The sequence below is a fragment of the Pocillopora verrucosa genome, chromosome 2, assembly GCF_036669915.1.
Source record: "Pocillopora verrucosa isolate sample1 chromosome 2, ASM3666991v2, whole genome shotgun sequence".
NCBI lineage: Eukaryota > Metazoa > Cnidaria > Anthozoa > Scleractinia > Pocilloporidae > Pocillopora > Pocillopora verrucosa.
Genome location: NC_089313.1, coordinates 9,165,812 through 9,184,204, shown reverse-complemented (window position 1 = coordinate 9,184,204; position 18,393 = coordinate 9,165,812). Strand labels below are relative to the sequence as shown.

At 38.1% G+C, this 18,393-nt stretch overlaps 1 protein-coding gene across 1 annotated transcript; it reads right to left on the bottom strand.

Moving 5' to 3' along the window:
- Positions 1-3,770, bottom strand: LOC131799565 (uncharacterized). The gene is made up of 5 exons (XM_059117280.2): positions 3,552-3,770; positions 2,860-2,919; positions 2,362-2,418; positions 1,618-1,746; positions 1-1,080 (listed from the first exon to the last, which is right to left on the bottom strand). The coding sequence occupies exons 1-4, from the start codon at positions 3,661-3,663 to the stop codon at positions 1,622-1,624; spliced, it is 354 nt and encodes a 117-aa protein (XP_058973263.1). The 5' UTR covers positions 3,664-3,770; the 3' UTR covers positions 1-1,080; positions 1,618-1,621.
- Between the last annotated feature and the right edge of the window lie 14,623 nt (positions 3,771-18,393).

Genomic DNA, 18,393 nt, shown 5'->3' with positions numbered 1-18,393 from the left:
TATTGTAAGCCCAGTCTTTATTTAGTTTCAGCATCACCAGAAAAGCAGTTATAAGGACATTGGATAACGATAGAGAAAGTTTATAAGTTACAGATAGCATTGTTAACAAGTTCGGTTCAAGTTTGTTCTAATCGACTGAAAAACATCGCTACTGTCATTTCATGCAACTTATTGCATACTGACGGTCAGGTTTTTATCATTTAGAAGTTCAAGCAACTTCATAGTCTTAATGAATAAATGGGAGATAAAATAATTGGTAATTATTTGATACATTATCCTTGCGCGATCAGCTAGTATGGGGAATAAAAAAGGCCTCAGAAACGATTGATAGACCCACGTTAACGGCTTCGATTACGATATCCGTACTAACCAGAACCAGAATTTCATTCATTAGCTTTAGTTATACAAAGTAGAGAAAAGAGTACAAATATCTATCATATGAAGTGAAACAGAACGCAGTGATTTTCAGCTCAGAGGCTCTAGGACTTCACCTTAATAGACGTAGAGGGCTTTGCGCGCATAAGGCTTGGGAATGAGCTGCACAGGAGTGTCAGAACAGTTCAAGCAAAGAAATTATTCTAAAAGTGTTTTAGTACTATACATGCAAATAGGACAGACAAGACTCCTTGTGGGAAGCACACAAGATCACCACGACGTGAAGACCCTCTTTTATACATAGATTGAATAATTGCACTTTTCCTGGTTCCTTATCTCTTCCAAGGAGCCTTACCAAACATTTCATTTTATATATTTTGCCATCACTGTTTCACAACATAGATATTTGTGTCAATTCCTAGGCCGGATTTCCACTACTCTCTTTAGTCCGGTTTTCGTTCCTACCTGTGGAGCGTGGGCTCAATTTCCGAACGGAACCGGCTATCGAGTCTAGTGAATTCTTTTAAAAAGCAAACCGCGCCAGTTGACCAAAATTAGTCCAAAGAAAAATCTCATGAAGTTTTGCACTATGTTAAAGAACAGAGGATCTCTTTAAGTTTAAAGAATTAGGTTTAAGATTTAAGTTTGGTTCATGATTTTATTTTTGTCGATCATATATTCCAGACTGGGCAACTCCAATTAAGTCTGAAAAGGAAAAGTAGCCGTGGTTAAAACTGACTTCGTGCATAAAGCTCCCACTTACTTCGGGTAAAAATGAGTTTTTTATCTGCACTTTTACTGATTCTCTTTTACCCCCAGTAAGGGATTTCCCTGGGTCCCATTACTTTTACCCTTTTCTAGACTAGGAGAAATACTTTAAGAGTAAAAACTATTAAAACAAGAAGTTGCTTCCGAAACCCATATGCATAGGAGCCTAGGGACTCATTCCAGCCTGTCGTTTAAGCCCTTGGAGGGTTAACATTCTGATTTTGTCTCCAGTGTAATTATCTACCCATCTCCTATAACTATAATATTTGCTTGGAATTTATCTGGTACATATGTTGTAAGGATTTTTTTGAAGACAGGCTTCCTGAAGATGGTTGAAAACCGGCGTTCTAGAAATGCCGATGTAAAAACAAATGAAATAACCAGCCACTTTATAGAACCATAATTATTGGTAGCTCGTCCACAGGGCCAGTCCGGCTCCATCTCTAACTGCTAACAAGTTTCTTTAGTACTTACCGCATTATTTACAGTATTCTGGGCAACTGCCGTGGCAGTACCTCATAGCGAATCTCGTGTGCCTTCCCTTGTCACACTGTTTATTTTTTCCAAGCATTTTGCACAATCCACTGAAAGCGTCAGCACAAACTGAAGCATGGAACACATTAATAGATTTTAATCATCATTTACTATTTGCATCGTTCTGGTCTTTGTTACTATTATAATTATGATATCTTCTATCTAGTCTTTGCCCCGAAGATGTCTCGAAGACCACTGAAAACTGCTGATGGTGTTCTAAATCTCACTTCAAGTTCAATACTATGTTAAACTTCCCTTGAGGATGTAATTATAGGTATTCCAATGACTATGCGTATGTATTGGCAAGGATCTGTTGTGGCTTTATTGGTCAGTTAGTAGAAGAACTCCTATAGCAACCGACCGGTCGAGACGCCTGACGTCGTTTTTCAGGTTTTGTGTGTTACATTCGACTTTTTACTGCCTAAGTGCAGTTTACATTGGAAATTTAAATTCTTCACCGAAGATAAAACATCATGAATGATTTATTTCGTATATCACTTGTGATATGTATGTTGAAATTTTGATGTTCTTAGTCTCAACGTGTCATTTCTCACCCATTGAGTAGTAGAGGGGCAGCGCCAGGGGAGGCGTGACACCGCATGGTGTTAAAAGTTCATTTAGATGTAATTCTTTTTTGATTGGCCGATGCAGCTTGTTAGTTTGGCCTAATTACAAAGGAGTTACCTGCTCTTCTTGGGAAAGCGACATCCGAGGCAAGGTCTTCATAACTAAAATCTTCATCTGTAAACAGTGAATGTAGTTAGAATGGATTTGAGAATTAAATTGCATTGAATCTGATCTTCACGATAAGTTATCGATTTTTGCTAGTAGTGATGGTTAAAATCAATTTGACGGCTAGGCTAAAGGAGCGACTTTAGTATGAATTGAACCCTAGATCGCTTCTTTTTATGTTGTGGGGGGGGGGGGGGGCTCTATACATACATACTTGTTGGCTATGTATTCTGATGATGTATTCCAAAGTTTAACATTTTTTTCTGAATACAGGCAGGATACTAGCAATCTTAGAGTCTATAATTGGGTCCAGAACTCATCTATTGTTTGCATAAATGCTCTGGGCATTTGCGAACATTGAAAAATTCACCGAAGACAAGAAGTAAAGGTGGAATTTTATGAAAAATGAAAACTAAAAGTCAGAGGAATATTAATAAGTAATCATAATACCTGTCGATAGATTTTCAGTGTCAAGACTATCCACGTCTGTGTTCCTCTTGTCCTGATCAGCTGAGAACACAAAATGATAGTGATACATATTTTTCTTATGCTATAAGTGTATCCCTTTGGGGCTAGCAGCTAGCACTCCAGTTCTGAACTTAAGACAGCTTCTTATTTTGTCATATCCTATTCGATAGAGGCTGGGATACGAAGAGAAAAAAGTACATTTTTTTTGTCTTGTACTCTCCCCATCGTCGTGATCTGAACCCTTTTTACTGCAGATGTTATGTTAGCTTAAATAGCCAACGTGAATATGGAACATTTCCACTGGACATCGGCTACAACTATTTCAAACTTTCTCAATCATCTAACATCTGATTACATTGTTGCATTGTTTTTCTTCTAAACTTTTATTTTAAAATTGGTTAAAAGTTGGTTACTACATTATAGATCGTTGGAATGTAAGTGACTTTAGAAAACGGTAAAATAAAAATTTACTGGCTCCGCGCTCTAGTCATGTTGGTAGAAAGGAAAATTAAACCAAGTTGAAGATCAAGGTCGAGGAAAGATCACTTATACATATGTTTAAGAAGAACAATACTTCACCGAAAACCGGTAGATTAAGCGAGACATTACGAATCCTCATAGTGTGAAAAACGTTATCTCAACTACAGCAAAACCGACACGGACGCTAAAATCACCTTGACGCAGGCTATTCCAGATATCCTTCTCTATGGCAACCGAGGCAGCTTGAACCTCGAGAATCCCGACAAACCCAGCCAAGAGAAGAATGAAACCAAACTTCAAAGCCATTTTAACCCGGTCCAATACCCTGAAAAAGTTGCTTTTATGCCGTAAGCTTCGTTCAAACAGGCCGAGATCGAATTGTTCAACGGGTAACTTGTTCAAATGTTTATAAGGACTAGGTGGTCGTGTTAATAAGCTTATTATCAAGTGGGGGAAGAATCACTTAATTAGGTGACAATCGATTAATTAATTTTTCATACAGCCAATTACAGTTGAAAAGAAACAAGAAAATTCAGGGTTTTGTCAATGTCAAAGCCTTGAGTTACCAAGGGTAGAACAGAGAATGAATAGGGTTGAGGTCATATTGTTATGACGCTAGAAAACTTTGCTTTTTCCATATTTCTATTAACAGTTTTGAACACCATCGCTTCCTGGTGGAAGTTCACTGTTTTTAACCTCGAAAAAATCGTGGGCTTAGCTTATCAAACCTGAGTGATGAAGGGAACTGGAATATCTTCTGAAACATAATATCTTGGCATAAATAATTTTAAGAGCGAAGTTATAAAAATTTTTAATTAGTAGGTATCTTGTAACCGTTTTGTCAACAATTTCTTTTGTAATTTGGAAACGGTGGGTCTCTCTTTGAATCGCTAATTGGCTATCTATTCTTTAGACATGAAATACCCTTACTTTAGGCATGTGTAGATGCTTTGCAAGCGAATCAAAAGAATTTTTTTTTTATCAAGAAAAACCCCGTAAGACAACCGTTTTGAAACGTTTCCTTCACTTAATAAAGCAATTCAATGAATTTCAACTTAAAATCACAACAGTTTTTTCATTAAACCAATTGACCATGTGGTTTAAAATGGTTTTAACTTTCTCCCCGGGATTTGGCATCTCTGATTTATTTTTCTGCCTGCGTTTTTATTCAGCACACCGCGTTTTGGTTTTGTAAAGAAAACAAAGGAAAAAATATATATAGACTAAATCTTTTATAGAACTTAATCGTGACAGTTCTGAAACTTTATTTTGCAGGTAAAAGTTAGCATTACGGTTTGCGATAACATTAAGTTGTCTGACCTTGTCTGAGATATTTTGTCTCATATCTTGTTTTTAGTGTAATCATTGGTGATAATGTACGATAACTAGTCGTTAGTCTTCATTTTTTCGTTGAAAGAGTGATTTGCGAGGAAACTAAAAGTACGCAATAACATTGATAACCATAGTTCATTACTGAATATCATAAAGTAGGCAATTTTTTGAACTTCTCTTCTCGAATTAGAGATAATTCCTAAAAATGCGGTTATCGGTTTGCGCTTGGCCAGTAGTGTTATTGTCCATGAACTTCAACCACTTCATTAATATTAGATATTGACATTTTTAAATTGCCTATTCTTAGTATTGAGTTTTTTTAACACCTGTCAAGTCAAATTGTGAAATATTGAGCTCCTTTATAACTTGTCTTTTCTTTCTCTTTGTGAGCAGTAATAGTGGGATTTATGTTGTGTTTTTTATAATCTATGAATACTGATTCATTTTTTTTCTTTGGACAGGGAAGATTTACGCCCCCTTTGTCCCTCGACTCGTAGATCACCAGTCGATCAGTTATCAGTCAGCGTGTCATTAGCTATTCACAAGTCTCATTTGAGCCAGTGTGACGTCATTGAGGTTGGCTACTGGACTTGATTGTAACTGTTGGGGTTCTATTGTTTTCTTGATTGAGCGATCGAAGAGGGGATTGAAATCAGCAGGGAACTTTGAAATTTTAATCACAATCTCAGTTAAGTGTTCTAGTTCAATACTGACTGCGGCTATTTGTTCGTGTAAGAATTCTCGATTTGCTATTACTTTTGTACACTTCCAAGACGTTTGGGCAAGATTGTATGAATACGATGACTATAAAACTTTCTGTAGCTACAATGACAGTGACTATAGCACTTGTACAGTCATGTTGATATGAGAAAAAAAAATGCTTACAAAGATGTTGTTATGAACCTACCAGTGTGCCTTCTAAATTGTTTTTGAACCTTATGTCAAGCCGGCAAGTAATAATGACGGGTTGAAACAGTTTGTCATGGTTTCTCGTGACTGCGAACTCTACTTTGATACAACAGTTATCGACGCACTTTTACTAAAAAAAAACAACATTTCGGTGCCGTCCTGACGCCATTGTCAAGCAAATGATGGTTATTCTAAGATAGGGAGAAGCGTAGACTTGAATACATAAATATAAAATATTTGTTCGCACAGAGTCGGTTTGCACGATCAAACTCGGAATAACCTGCGTATGGAAAAGTATTTATCCTGACTGACTTAGAATACTTCAGTTTAAAATAATGCTGTATTTATCATATCTCAAATTTCTGTTGTGATAGCGGCCAAGTAAAGGTTTTGATCATCGTATACGGAGTGAATCCTCACTCATGCAGGACATAAGACAGATTAACAAGGAACCTACTATGTATTCTCGCATCTTGTTATATTTACCTTCGTGTGACAAGTCACCCCTCAAGTATCCTTAGATTTACTTTTACAAGATGGTACTGACTCAAATAACATTGATATGAGAAGTTACACACATTGTTCTACATTTGGTGTGGCAGGAGATGATTTTTTTTCCTCTTTGGCAAGAGCAGTTTTTTAAATATCAATAAGAACATCTATGCTTGTTTTATCGTCGAGAAATGCTGAAATAAACCTTGGCCCCTCTCTAGAAGAGATCGCCCTTTTAAGAAAGAGGGGAAATGTCAGGATTTATTTGGTCTGTACACTGATTGCATAACATGGATGTATCCTCACCAAAGTTGTTCCGTAAGTCGGAGGCGCGTCACTTGGTTGAATCCCATTCAAACCTAAATCCTTGAAGTTTGAGTTTTTACAACAAGTAATGACTGTGAACATATGAAACTCATATATGCGAGCTGCAGATTAAGGAATGAATATGAAAGTGATCTTCGCAGTAATGATCACTACCCGAGCGGTAGTGAAAATTAGGCCTGGGGTCATGACCTCAAATCTCGTCAGGGCCTGAATTTTTTCAGGCCTTATTTTCATAACTACTTCGGTAGTATTCATTATTACGAAGACCTACTTTTAAGTTGGGTAAAGTGATAAACCGTAACCAACACCTCTGAACGGAAACCTCTGTACGTAAGCAATTTAAATGAACGGATAGTGGCTGAATTTTCCATTGACCTAAACACAGCAAGGACTTACATTGTCAATCACATAAAATTAATTATCTTGTAAAGGTGCTATGAAGTCAGTATTTAGTCAGTTCAGTGTGAATTTGTCATTCGTTTATATTCAGAATGTAGTTTCTTTATAAATTCAAAGTAGGTTTAAGCTTTTAAGGTGAGTTTCCAAAATTGTGACTGTCTAGTTTATCTTCCAGCAAAGGACGTGCTTACTTTGTCGACTGATTTTGCTTTGGACCCACACGAAGGTTCTTGTTTTGCCTTACGCAGTCAAAGATTGATTGAACGCATGAAGTGCGTAGTTGTTCATTTATGAGATTCTTGTAGACTTTTTTAGGTTAGTGTTATAACAGCAACTGTTCAATCTTTCTCAGGGTCAGTTAGTCAGCATGCTCACTCACGCCTACCGATAGCGGAAACATCATAAATGGGAGAGGACTTGCAAACAAAGCGCTTAATGGAAGAGGGGTATAACATTCAGATAATTAGGTGAATGATGACGATGATCGACTATGTCAACGATCTACTCTCAATTACTCTTCGTTGCACAGTAGGAAATAACAAATGAACTGATACCGCTTCAGCTTTGATAAAAGTCCACTTTCTTGTCTCTAAGACATATTCACGTCGGAAGCGACTTTCTTTTTGCGAAAAATGGAGTTCTGACAGAAAAGAGAAGATAGTTACTATTTTTTTTTCAGTAAATAGCAACAGTGAGAGGTTCACTAGTATATTTCTTGTAAGATATCCTCATGTATTTGTGAAATGAGTGAGCCAATAAACAAGATTAATTTCCATGTAGTTTTTGCCTCCTCACTTGAATCGTCAAAGACATTTCAGTCTTGCAATTTATTTTTATCTCGTACTGCTGGAATACAGTATTTTAAGATTTCAGGGTCATACACCATACTGCTGAGTTAATAAAACTAGAGCTGAATATTAACACAACATTTTATCTGTAAGAGTGTAAGTGTCAATTATTTCATTTCAACTGATGCCGGTCCGGCTAAAATTTTTCTCGAGCATTGTGTAATTGAGAAGTCCAAAAAAATGCCTAAAACTCACGAATACTCGTAATCCTGTTAAGAATCATTAAGCGTGCTCCCGGAGTTGGTTAAATGGTTGAAAAATGCTTCGGATGTCAAAATGGTAACGATTTTATTTTCAAAACGTGCAGCTCTAGAATTTTCTGATGATAGGTGTTGTTTTGATTGTAGTCGGAAAACTCATCGCAACATGCTGTGTAAAGTTATATTGCCCGTAGGAAATCTCCTCATTTACCTTTCAGATAGAAAATAGATTTTTTAAATGAAGCCTCTCGTGACTAATTGCTCCACTCGAAATAAACGTTTTTGCAATGTACTGAAACACCTGTTGTTGGCTAACAGAATTTTCTATCACTCAATTTTGCAGCTCTCAAATCAGCTGCCTTCTCTTTGGAATGGGCTTGGTTCTAACAGGTAAATAGTGCTGGGCTCCATAATCAGTATACATGGTTTGTCATACTTTTGTCAACACGTAAGAGTTCTTGTATGCTTGCATGGCGGTTTTTCTGTGTCAAACCAGCGCCCTGACGATTTTCATTCTTAGCACCCTTCTTGGCTTTGCCATTTCGCAGGCTCTGGTCGGTAAGTACGTGGTGACTTTGTTCTTACGTGAAACTGATAGTTCAGCTTATCCATGAAAACATTAATATCGATATGTATCATATCACAGTTGTATTCCGCAGTGAAAATTTAGAGCTCTTCGACTCCATTGGCGACCAAGCTTTTCAGAAATATCGGGTTCAACCGAGCGAGATTTTTACATGAAAGAATAAGAGACACTTTAAGAGTGAACAACTCCCAAAAAATGATTATGAAAAATAAAAAGATTAATTAATGGAATAAAATATTTGCAAAACATAGAAAATTAGAGGGAAAGGGACGCGTTCTTTTATCAAATTCTATCCATGATTGAAGAATCAACATTTGTTTTTCGTGAGTCTTATGTATATGTATCCGTTTTAAGGTAGGGAAACGCAAGTCTACGTAATCAAGAACACAAGTTTCGCAATGTTGTTGTTTTGTTTATGAGGTAATGAAAGTTTCGGTAAATTTCTTGTCAAGTGGTTGAATAGCTAGAAGAAGAAAATTCAGCGAGAGTCAGAAAATTAAAGCCTAAAGGATTCTCTAGTATCGATATTTTTAAGCTGTAGTGTCCACGGATCCAACATTATCTTATGTTGAAGGGTGCTGTTTAAACAAACTTGAACAAACAAATACGAGAGACATTCACTCGAAATGAAAATCTCTTCTTCATTTTAGATGAAAACATCATTTTATATCAGATAAGAAATAAAAATTGCTTGTAAAACAAAAGCAATTGCCTCATAGCTGGCATGCAAAGTGCCAAATATAGACCCTATAGGTTATATAGTTATGGAATTTTGTGTCAACAGAGGTCAAACACTCATCTAGGTCATGCCTCAGTTTTTCCAAATTTGAGTTGTTCGTCAACAAGGCCTTAAATTTACCGGCCAATTTAAAACAAGATACTTTCTTTTTAAAATAAGAAACTAATGGTTGTAAGTTAACGCTCGAACAGCGCAAATCCGAGATTTTGTCTGATTTTTGGAAATAGTTCAAGTTGCAGGGTAGTGTAGGAGACAAAACTGTAGACCAAGACGCATATTCCATTACTTAAAAAACACCTTCCCCCTCCTCCACTCTCCGCTCCCTACTCCTATTTTCTATTTGATTTAGGTAAATGAGGATAATTAAATCGGGAAGAGGATTTTACACGGCATGTTGCCATAAGATTTCCCGGCTAGAATCAAAGAAATACCCACAATCAGAAAATTCTAGTGCTGCGAGTGTTGTTAATGAACATGTTAGCCTTTTGATAATTAAAGCAATTTTCAACCAATTAAACAAACTCCGGCCGGGGGCGCGCTAAATGATACTCCGCAGGAGTATGTGTGTATTGACATATTTTAAGTATTTTTGTTTAACTTCTCAGTAAAGCAAAACTCAGGAGAAACATTAGCAAAACAAAGCATGGTTTTTATGTGTTTCTTTTACAATGGCTTTCAACGGAGCACTCCATTTCTCGATATACCACAAACAGCAATTTTAATTAGATTCAGAGTGACTCAGAGATTGCCCTTAACCTTACAGTAACATCTTTGTTCGACTTACATATCAATTTCTTTTCAATTTCAAGATGGCCGATGCACACTAGTCAAGCTTCTTGCTGTAAGACACGACAAATCATTGAACGATCACGTGCTAACTTCATATCCTGTTGCAAAAGAAGACGATTGCCAGTTGAAATGTTTTATGCACGAGCTGTGTGTGTCATATAATCTAGGACCAGTGCTAGACAATGGCATACGAGACTGTGAAATCAGCAAGTCTGATGAGTTTAGAGATCCTCAGAACATGACAGACAGGCCCGGATACTTTTACCGCGGAATCGAGGTGTGTGCTTTAAGAGCAGTCTCGTTTTGTGCGAGTTTATCACTTACCACACACAGAGAGAGGCTGGGAGAGCTTATGAGGCTGAGTAGTATAGATACAAGTAAAATGATTCAGATTTTGGAGGAAAATATCTTATTAGCAATTAAAGCAATGTCTTCACTTTCGTGTACAAAGAACCGAATTTAAGCGGCCAAAGTTTAATTTTCCTATTTTCAGAGCTGTTCGCGGTGAAATAAAGGGTGTGCTCATCTTTTAAATGCATGACTGGGGCACGAGTCGGACAAAGCTTGAAGCGAGGTGTAGTGTGTGTGTGTGTGGCATGGCCATGGGCCTCCAACCAAGGCCCCCCGTTTCCAAACAGCAAAAGGTGTCTCTGGGGAGCGCGGATGACATGGCATCGATGACACTAACCTCACATTAAAGTGGCTCTTTGTCGATACTTGCACCAAATGAAACTTTTTTTTTTTAACAGCTTTATTGACCATAACACATGTTACATACAGCAAATTAAACAGCCAAGAAAAAAAAATGAAATATATGTGCAAAGTGATTTAAAGTGATAAGGTCAAAAGGGAAGGTGCGAACGGGACGCGAGGACCCATGCGAGGCACCTCCCATGGTACAAATAATGATTAAAACACGATCAACTAAAAGACGCCAAATTTAAAAGACGCTAAAAACTAGGGATGGCAGGGGCAGGATCGTACAATTGACCAGGTACAGGGATAGGATATGTCGAAGTGATTGTGCAAAAGGTGGAACATGTGCTCAGTAACAAAGTTGCGGAAGGAAGCAGTAGTTGAAAAACTGGTAGGGGGTGAAAATTTACAGATATAGTTCTAGAGCTTAACAATACGATTAAAGTAAGAGGCCTGAAAAGTGCTAGTTTTACATACAGGAGTTTTAAGGTTACAAGAATCACTTAGTCTGGTTCAGCCGTGAGAAACAGGAGAAACAAAATCATAAACATTAAGATCAGTAAAACCATTCCGACATTTGTAAAAAAAAACAAGATCTTTGAGTTTGCGTTCAAATGTCAGAGGAAGAAGTTTCAAAGTTAAAAGTCTGTCTCTGTATGACATCACGCCTACACGTTGTTTGAGGATCCACCTTGTGGTCCTCCTTTGAACCCTTTCAATTTGAGTTTTTAAGTCAATCTTGTCCGGGGACCAGACTTGGGTCGCGTAGGATAACTGAGACTTCACAAGTGCAAGATAAAGTGAGCGTCTAGCAGACACATCGTTTAATAGTGGGCACGTGTTAAACAATGTTAGTTGAGTTCGTTTTTTATTATAGTCCTTGCATTATAGTCCTTGAATTTTCCATCATCACTTTCTTTTTTTTCTTTAGAACTCCTGCTCCACTGACCCTTGCCCAAGAAATGCCTTATGCGTTCCGAACTTCGAGTCACTCGAAAGTTTCCAATGTTTGTGCCCTCCAGGTTTTACCGGAGAAACTTGCACTTTTGGTAAGTCGAGGAAACACATTGAAATACGAGTGGCAGGTAATATAAACTTCATTGTATAGCAAGAGCTGGGTATTGTTTATCAGTTACTTCGTTACCCTCGTCTTCTAAACTTCGCCTAAAAGTGATTTCAATTTCAAGGGCTGCACATAAGTTAACTAGCAGAAAGAGAAGGACGGCTCTCCGTAATTCTTACGTTTCCTATTTTTTGAAAGTGGCGACTGAAGGAAAGAGAAGTGGAGCGACAGTTTTCAAACATAAGGACTACTCATGATATTAAGAGCATTGCTGCACTATACGAAGTTTTACAAGTTGCAATGAATGTTTTACTTTGACAAACTTTTTCAACTTTAAATTCACTCTCTGCAAAGACGTAGACGAATGTCAAGAAAAATCTGACGACTGCCACCTTAACGCCAGCTGCAATAACACTATAGGATCATTTGGCTGCAGGTGTAATGATGGATTCCATGGAAATGGTCACCTTTGTGCAGGTAACTCGGCGACTTATCTTGTACCAGCCCTCCCTCGTATTCGTAGTTTAACTGTGAAAATTCTAATTTACTTAACAGTAAGGAAACAAGAGATTTGTGTCCATAAATTCGAGCGAACCTTTTTGAAGTTCAAATTTTGAATCAGTAACTTTAGTTTATTCTGAACAGCCACAGTTTTGCACACCTGATAACTGTTGCTTACGTTACCTAAAATAGATACAGACGAGTGTCAACTGGATCATGGCTGTCACTTACACGGAGAGTGCATGAACACTGCGGGCTTGTTTTACTGTACATGCCAGCCCGGTTGCACAGGAGACAGTAGAGGAAAAGCACACTCAAGCGACAGTTGTCCACGTCACTCCCCTGGAATTTCTCCAAGGAACTAAAATGTACACTGGCTAATAGCCTTATCCCTGTAGAGTCTACTGAAAACTACTTTCTGGGCCCTCCTCCCCCTAAAAAGTTCTTTGCCAGCTCGCCCGGGGTCAGCATGTTTTCCCCATCCTGTCCTAGTATCCCTAATAAGTTTAACTAGTTGTGGCTGCATTCCAGGAACTTCTTTGTAGTGGAGCAGCGGTTTACCTCGACAAAGTACAATGTTTCCCTCTCTGGCGAACTTCCTTCCGTAATTTGGAAGAAGACGTTTATATAAATACCTAAAAGCATATAGTTACTGATGCATTATTTATCAATTAATGAGATCAGCAACGCAACTAATTCTTCTAACTGGGTTCTGGATAATCTTTTACAACCTCACAGACATCAATGAATGCGAAATCAGCTCTCACAGTTGCCATAAGTATGCGAAGTGCATAAACACAGATGGTTCATTCAGCTGCTTATGTAGACCAGGATATACTGGAGAGGGATTTTCTAAATGTGAAGGTAACAACTCTTAAATAGAGAAAGATGTTGAACAAGAAAGATGGTAAGTTTTAAGCTCGGTATTCTATTTATAAAACATGACGCTATCGAAATTGCTGATCCTAACAGTATGCAGGACGCGTGTCATATATTGACTACGTAATAAGCCATGCTCACCATAGAGTCTCTGTGGCCCAGTGGTGGAACATCGGGGCGCGGAATCCGTAGGTCTGAGGTTCGATTCCTCGTGGGGACTCAGAATTTTTTCTTTGTCCCACACTCGTGACAAGACGAAAAACATCTTTCTTCATTTCTTTACCGAGCTTAAAAATTACCATCTTTCTCATTCTAATTACAATACTCTGAAATATTGGTTCATGGCGTGTGTATCTCCATTCTGTCCCTGCCATGGACATTTGGAGGCGATCCTGAACTTTCGACCGAAACATTTCCAAAACAAAGGCGAGGCTTCGACTTCCTTTTCGAAGTAATCTCAAAGTTTGAGATCGCTGATGTGATGTGGGAATGATGTCTGATGAGGGGACATAATCCAGCACTTAGTCTCATGCTCTGTTTAAATTGAGTCAAGCGTTAAATCTTAAAAAAGGGTTAAGGTGATCCAAGATTTTTTCGTTATGAGGTAAGTTTTGCCCCTAAAATAGCACAAACATGCAACTCAACCACTTTTATGATGCAAATGTTTTACTTTTAATAGTTTCTGACTTTAGACAAACTTCGTCTCTAGACGTTCTCTAAACGGACACCCTATTGAACGTCCCAGCATCTTTACTTTAACGCCCAGGAAAGAAAAACGTTTTGAAGTTACATAAGAGTCCTGTTTTAACATGCTCATCTAAGTAGCTATTTCTGTTGGCGTCAAAGCGGTCATTTCTGAAAAATGTGACTGGCGCTTTCCTTTTACTTTTGATTCACATGGATCGTCTGGTATCTTCCTTGATTGCAATCAGATTTCTTGAGATCAGTGAATGTCTTATTCACGCAGATCAGTTATTCTTGTTCATCAAGTCTTACAAACCTATTGGCTAACGAGCCTGGTACGTTTTGTGGGTAATCCTGCCGACTGGGATGTAAAACCATAAGGTTTAACTGAGAACTTAGTGATACCCATTTGAACTCTTGGTGGAAACATGTAGCATTTGTAGGAGAACAACAAATTTATTCTGGCAGGGCTTCAAATCCGCCAGGTCAAAAGTCCGGTTCGCTGACCATTTACAAGACCATTCCCATTCCAAGGCATTCTTTTATTTCTTAAATACAATGGTGGTATCTTTGTATACTTTGTGACAATTTAACACACAAATGTCATGCAGAAGCGTCTTGTCGTAACACAGTTGGATCCTATAGGTGCTTCTGCAAAGAGCCTTACCAAGGAGATGGGTTTGCCTGTCGCCTCGGAGGTATGAATAGGTTTCGGTACAACGGCCGGAACTGATGAATCACTTAGACATATTTGATATCCTACTTTACGAGGAATTTTCCCGAATTTGGAGGTTTTGACACAAAAGTGTCGTGATAATAAAAAAATTAAAAACAAAACAAAACATGATAACAATAACTTTAGTCAAGTGTCAAGTGTCAATTGATCCAGAAGTTACAAACACTATCTAAAATCCCAAAATACTAACAGTCTGAAATATTGATTTTCTGGACATGTCGTCCCATTTTTAATGGCTGAAAATTCGACGGACTGCTATCATTTTCGACGAAAAAAAGCGAAACCTTATCCTCTAGCAAAATCTGTTGATTAACCATTGCTTTCTCTAAGAATGTGCCGTTTCTTTTTTATAGAACCACCTTCTTTTACATCACAACCGATGTCCACAATTATTGAAGAGAAAGAGAACGTGACGTTCACGTGCTCAGCGTATGGCGATCCCATACCCAACATCACGTGGTCAAAAGAAAATGGAACCTTACCAGTAGGAAGGTCTCTTGTTGCTTTTGATAGCTTGTCCTTGTGGAATGTTTTAAGGAGTGACTCTGGGAATTATACCTGCACTGCTACCAGCACTGCCGGTACTATTTCATCATCAGCAGAGCTACATGTGCATTCAGTTCTCGAATTCACGACGGATTCTTCCTTTGGTCCCTTTAATATTTTTATCGGCGACTCACTCATAATTCCCTGCTTAGCTGAAAGTGATCTGAAACCAAAAGTGACATGGCTTTTACCGAATGTCTCTGGGGTGCGTGTTTTTGATAACAACACATTATTCATTGCCTTTGCTGAGTTGTCCCATGCTGGCACGTATATATGCCAAGCTGAGAATGATCTTGTCATTCTGCAAGGATTCGTTGATGTGTATGTTCATATTCATCGTACATGTCACCACATCAAAATCCAGCAGGAACTATCATCAGGTGGCAATCAAGTAGATACAAGTGGAATATATTTCATTGATCCTGATGGTGAGGATACTGGCGTGGCTCCCTTTCTAGTATTTTGCAACATGAGCATGGTAGATGGTACTGGCGCGACACTTGTAAGCCACGACAGCGAGAACAGGACCGAAGTTAATGGTTTCGGACCTAGCGGAAGCTATATAAAAGACATAAGTTACACAGGAGTAACTTTGTCCCAAATTGTAAGTCTTATGAAAGTGTCAGAGAGTTGCCACCAATTTATCAAATACGAGTGCTATAAGTCAGCCCTACTGAAACACAATACAGGCTATTGGGTGTCACGTGAGGGTGAGATAATGGAGTATTGGGGTGGAGCTTCTCCAGGCAGTGGAATGTGCGCTTGCGGCGAAACCCTTACCTGCATTTCAAATAAACAAAATTGCAACTGCGATACAGAGAATAGCGAATGGCTAGAAGACAGTGGCTACCTGAGTGATGAAAGTACCTTGCCTGTTACCCAACTAAGGTTTGGAGACACAGATCATAAAGACGAACTAGGATACCACACATTGGGAAAGCTCGTGTGTTATGGAGAACGCCTTCCACAGTCTCCCAATTGACTCTGTAGAATCAATAACAGCAAATCATTGGGTCTTGTCTATCCAACAAAGTGATACTCTTCGTGACAACATAGACACAAGTTCAAGATACAGGAAGTTTTATACTATAGATATTGTACATAATTTTTAGAAGTCAAGGCATCTCCCAAACAAGAACTTTCGTCAGCCAACTATAGCTTGTTTTGTCACTTAGATTTTTCAATACGTGACCAGCTATAGGCTCTTAATGTTTTTCAGAGACCTCCTCGTCTCTTTTATCTTTATGCTGCCATTCAGTTCTATCACTGAGTTTTTATCTTGAAATCTGCATTACCAGGCTACATCTGTAATTCCGTACACTGCAACTTTAATCAATTGATTAATTGTTCTATGTATATAACCGTTAATTTATGACTGATTGATTATTCTTTCTCCCAATGTAATGTAATTTTTAACTTGCAAGCCAAATGTAAGAAATAGATTGTACACCACAATAAATTGGTGAGTAGTTTTTGATTCATTTCCTATCAAGTCAAAAACGATTTCATGTGCTAAATTCAATTTGAGGTTATCCTCTGATAACATGCAACAAAGCATTGGAACATTAAACACGTTCAATAATTATCGTAATGAACGTTAGCCAAAGATACCTCCATAATAGTAATAGTAATAGTAACATCACTTCTATCGCGCTTACACGTTGCTCCTCTAAGCACTTTACCTCTACCAAAGACATATGACCGTCGCTGGTAAATTACATGGTCAGGGAGACACAAAGTATAAAAAGCCCCGAGGATGCTAAATGTTTTAGGTGAAGACACCTACGCCAGAGAACGTGACGTCTATCATAAATCAACTGAACTTAGAATTACATTTGTAACGAAGTTGTTGACATCAAATTGATCAGTCTGGTCGTATTATAGACATTTTTAAGCAGTTTGAATGCAATATTATTGCATGTAGTTCGTGTGGGTATGGGAAATTCTCTGGAGCTAAGGTTCTTGCCTTGTTGACAGGAGTGGCTGTATAGATTTCTCTGGCCATTCATTTCAGTTGTAGCACGACTAACCCTTCGCGCACAAAAACTCCGCTGGCTACGCTGTCGTCAGATCATCACTGAAGATGCAAACATGCCAGGAGACAGCTTTTCGTTTGTATAGACTTTTTACTTTTATCAAATTTGCATCTGACGCTGAAACAGCACTGATTACTTGATGGCTTTTAACAAAGTTGTTTGGAAAGTTCTTGTTATCTTTGTAATAGAATCAAGAGTTAGATTTAGGATAAGGCGTGTGGGCGAAAAAGGGATCAATTATTGATAAATGAACAGAACGTTTCTTTGTTTTTAACCGGCAGTGTGGAACACATAGTCATCCTTAATGATACGAAAATGTTCTTTGCATTTTCTGGTCGATAGCTGTATTTAATTTAGAAATAATCGACCTTAACGCCTAGCGAGCTCTCCTTAACCATTTTTTGCGCATTCAAAGTACGATTTTGTGGCCAAAAAGTGTCCTCATCAAGCGCGCAGCCAAAACGATCATTTCACGTTGCTGTGACGTAGAAAACTGTGTAGACACGTCGGCAACTGTGAAGGACAAACGAGAAATCTCGGACGAACCTATTGCGAACGTATTGCGTGGCCGGGGCGGCACAAGAAGACAAGAATAATACACACACACTGAGTATTTCTATACACTACTTTTCAAAGAATGTAGCTGTTATTTTCATCATAATATCGAAGCAAGTTTCTTTTTCGTGTCTTTTTTTTACAAGAACGAATTAATGATCACTTTTTAATCTTTTGAACAATATTTTTTTTCGATTGTTTGAGTCAAGTGAATATCACTCAATCATCAAACCGTCAACTTATGTATTCAGTGTGTAACCAGCCGAATGGCCGAACAACCACAGCTAGGCTATCACCACTAACTCCCTGGAATTTTATCAATCAATTGAATGTCGCTAAGAGGTAAACCACATCTGAGAGTTGGGTATACAATTTCATAAAAGAATATTTCACCTACAGTGCTTAGCCACCATCTTAGACTAACCTATTGTAAGCAGCAAGATATTCTGACAAAATCCCCACTTCTACACTTTTTTGTGGTTATGCAAATCTTTCAATAATAATCTTGACAATTTTGTGACGTTTTTTTTAAAAGGGAGGAAGAAGTTTATCTAGTAGACATTTCGATACAGTGTTGTTTATCTTAAGATTTAATAGCATAAGATAATTTACATTTATTCAGCTGAGTAAATCTTTAATCGCAAATTGTCTTCCATTTCGAAAGCTTTCAATTATCAATCGTGCCTAAAGGCCAGTCAGTATCTCACTTGCTAGGATCA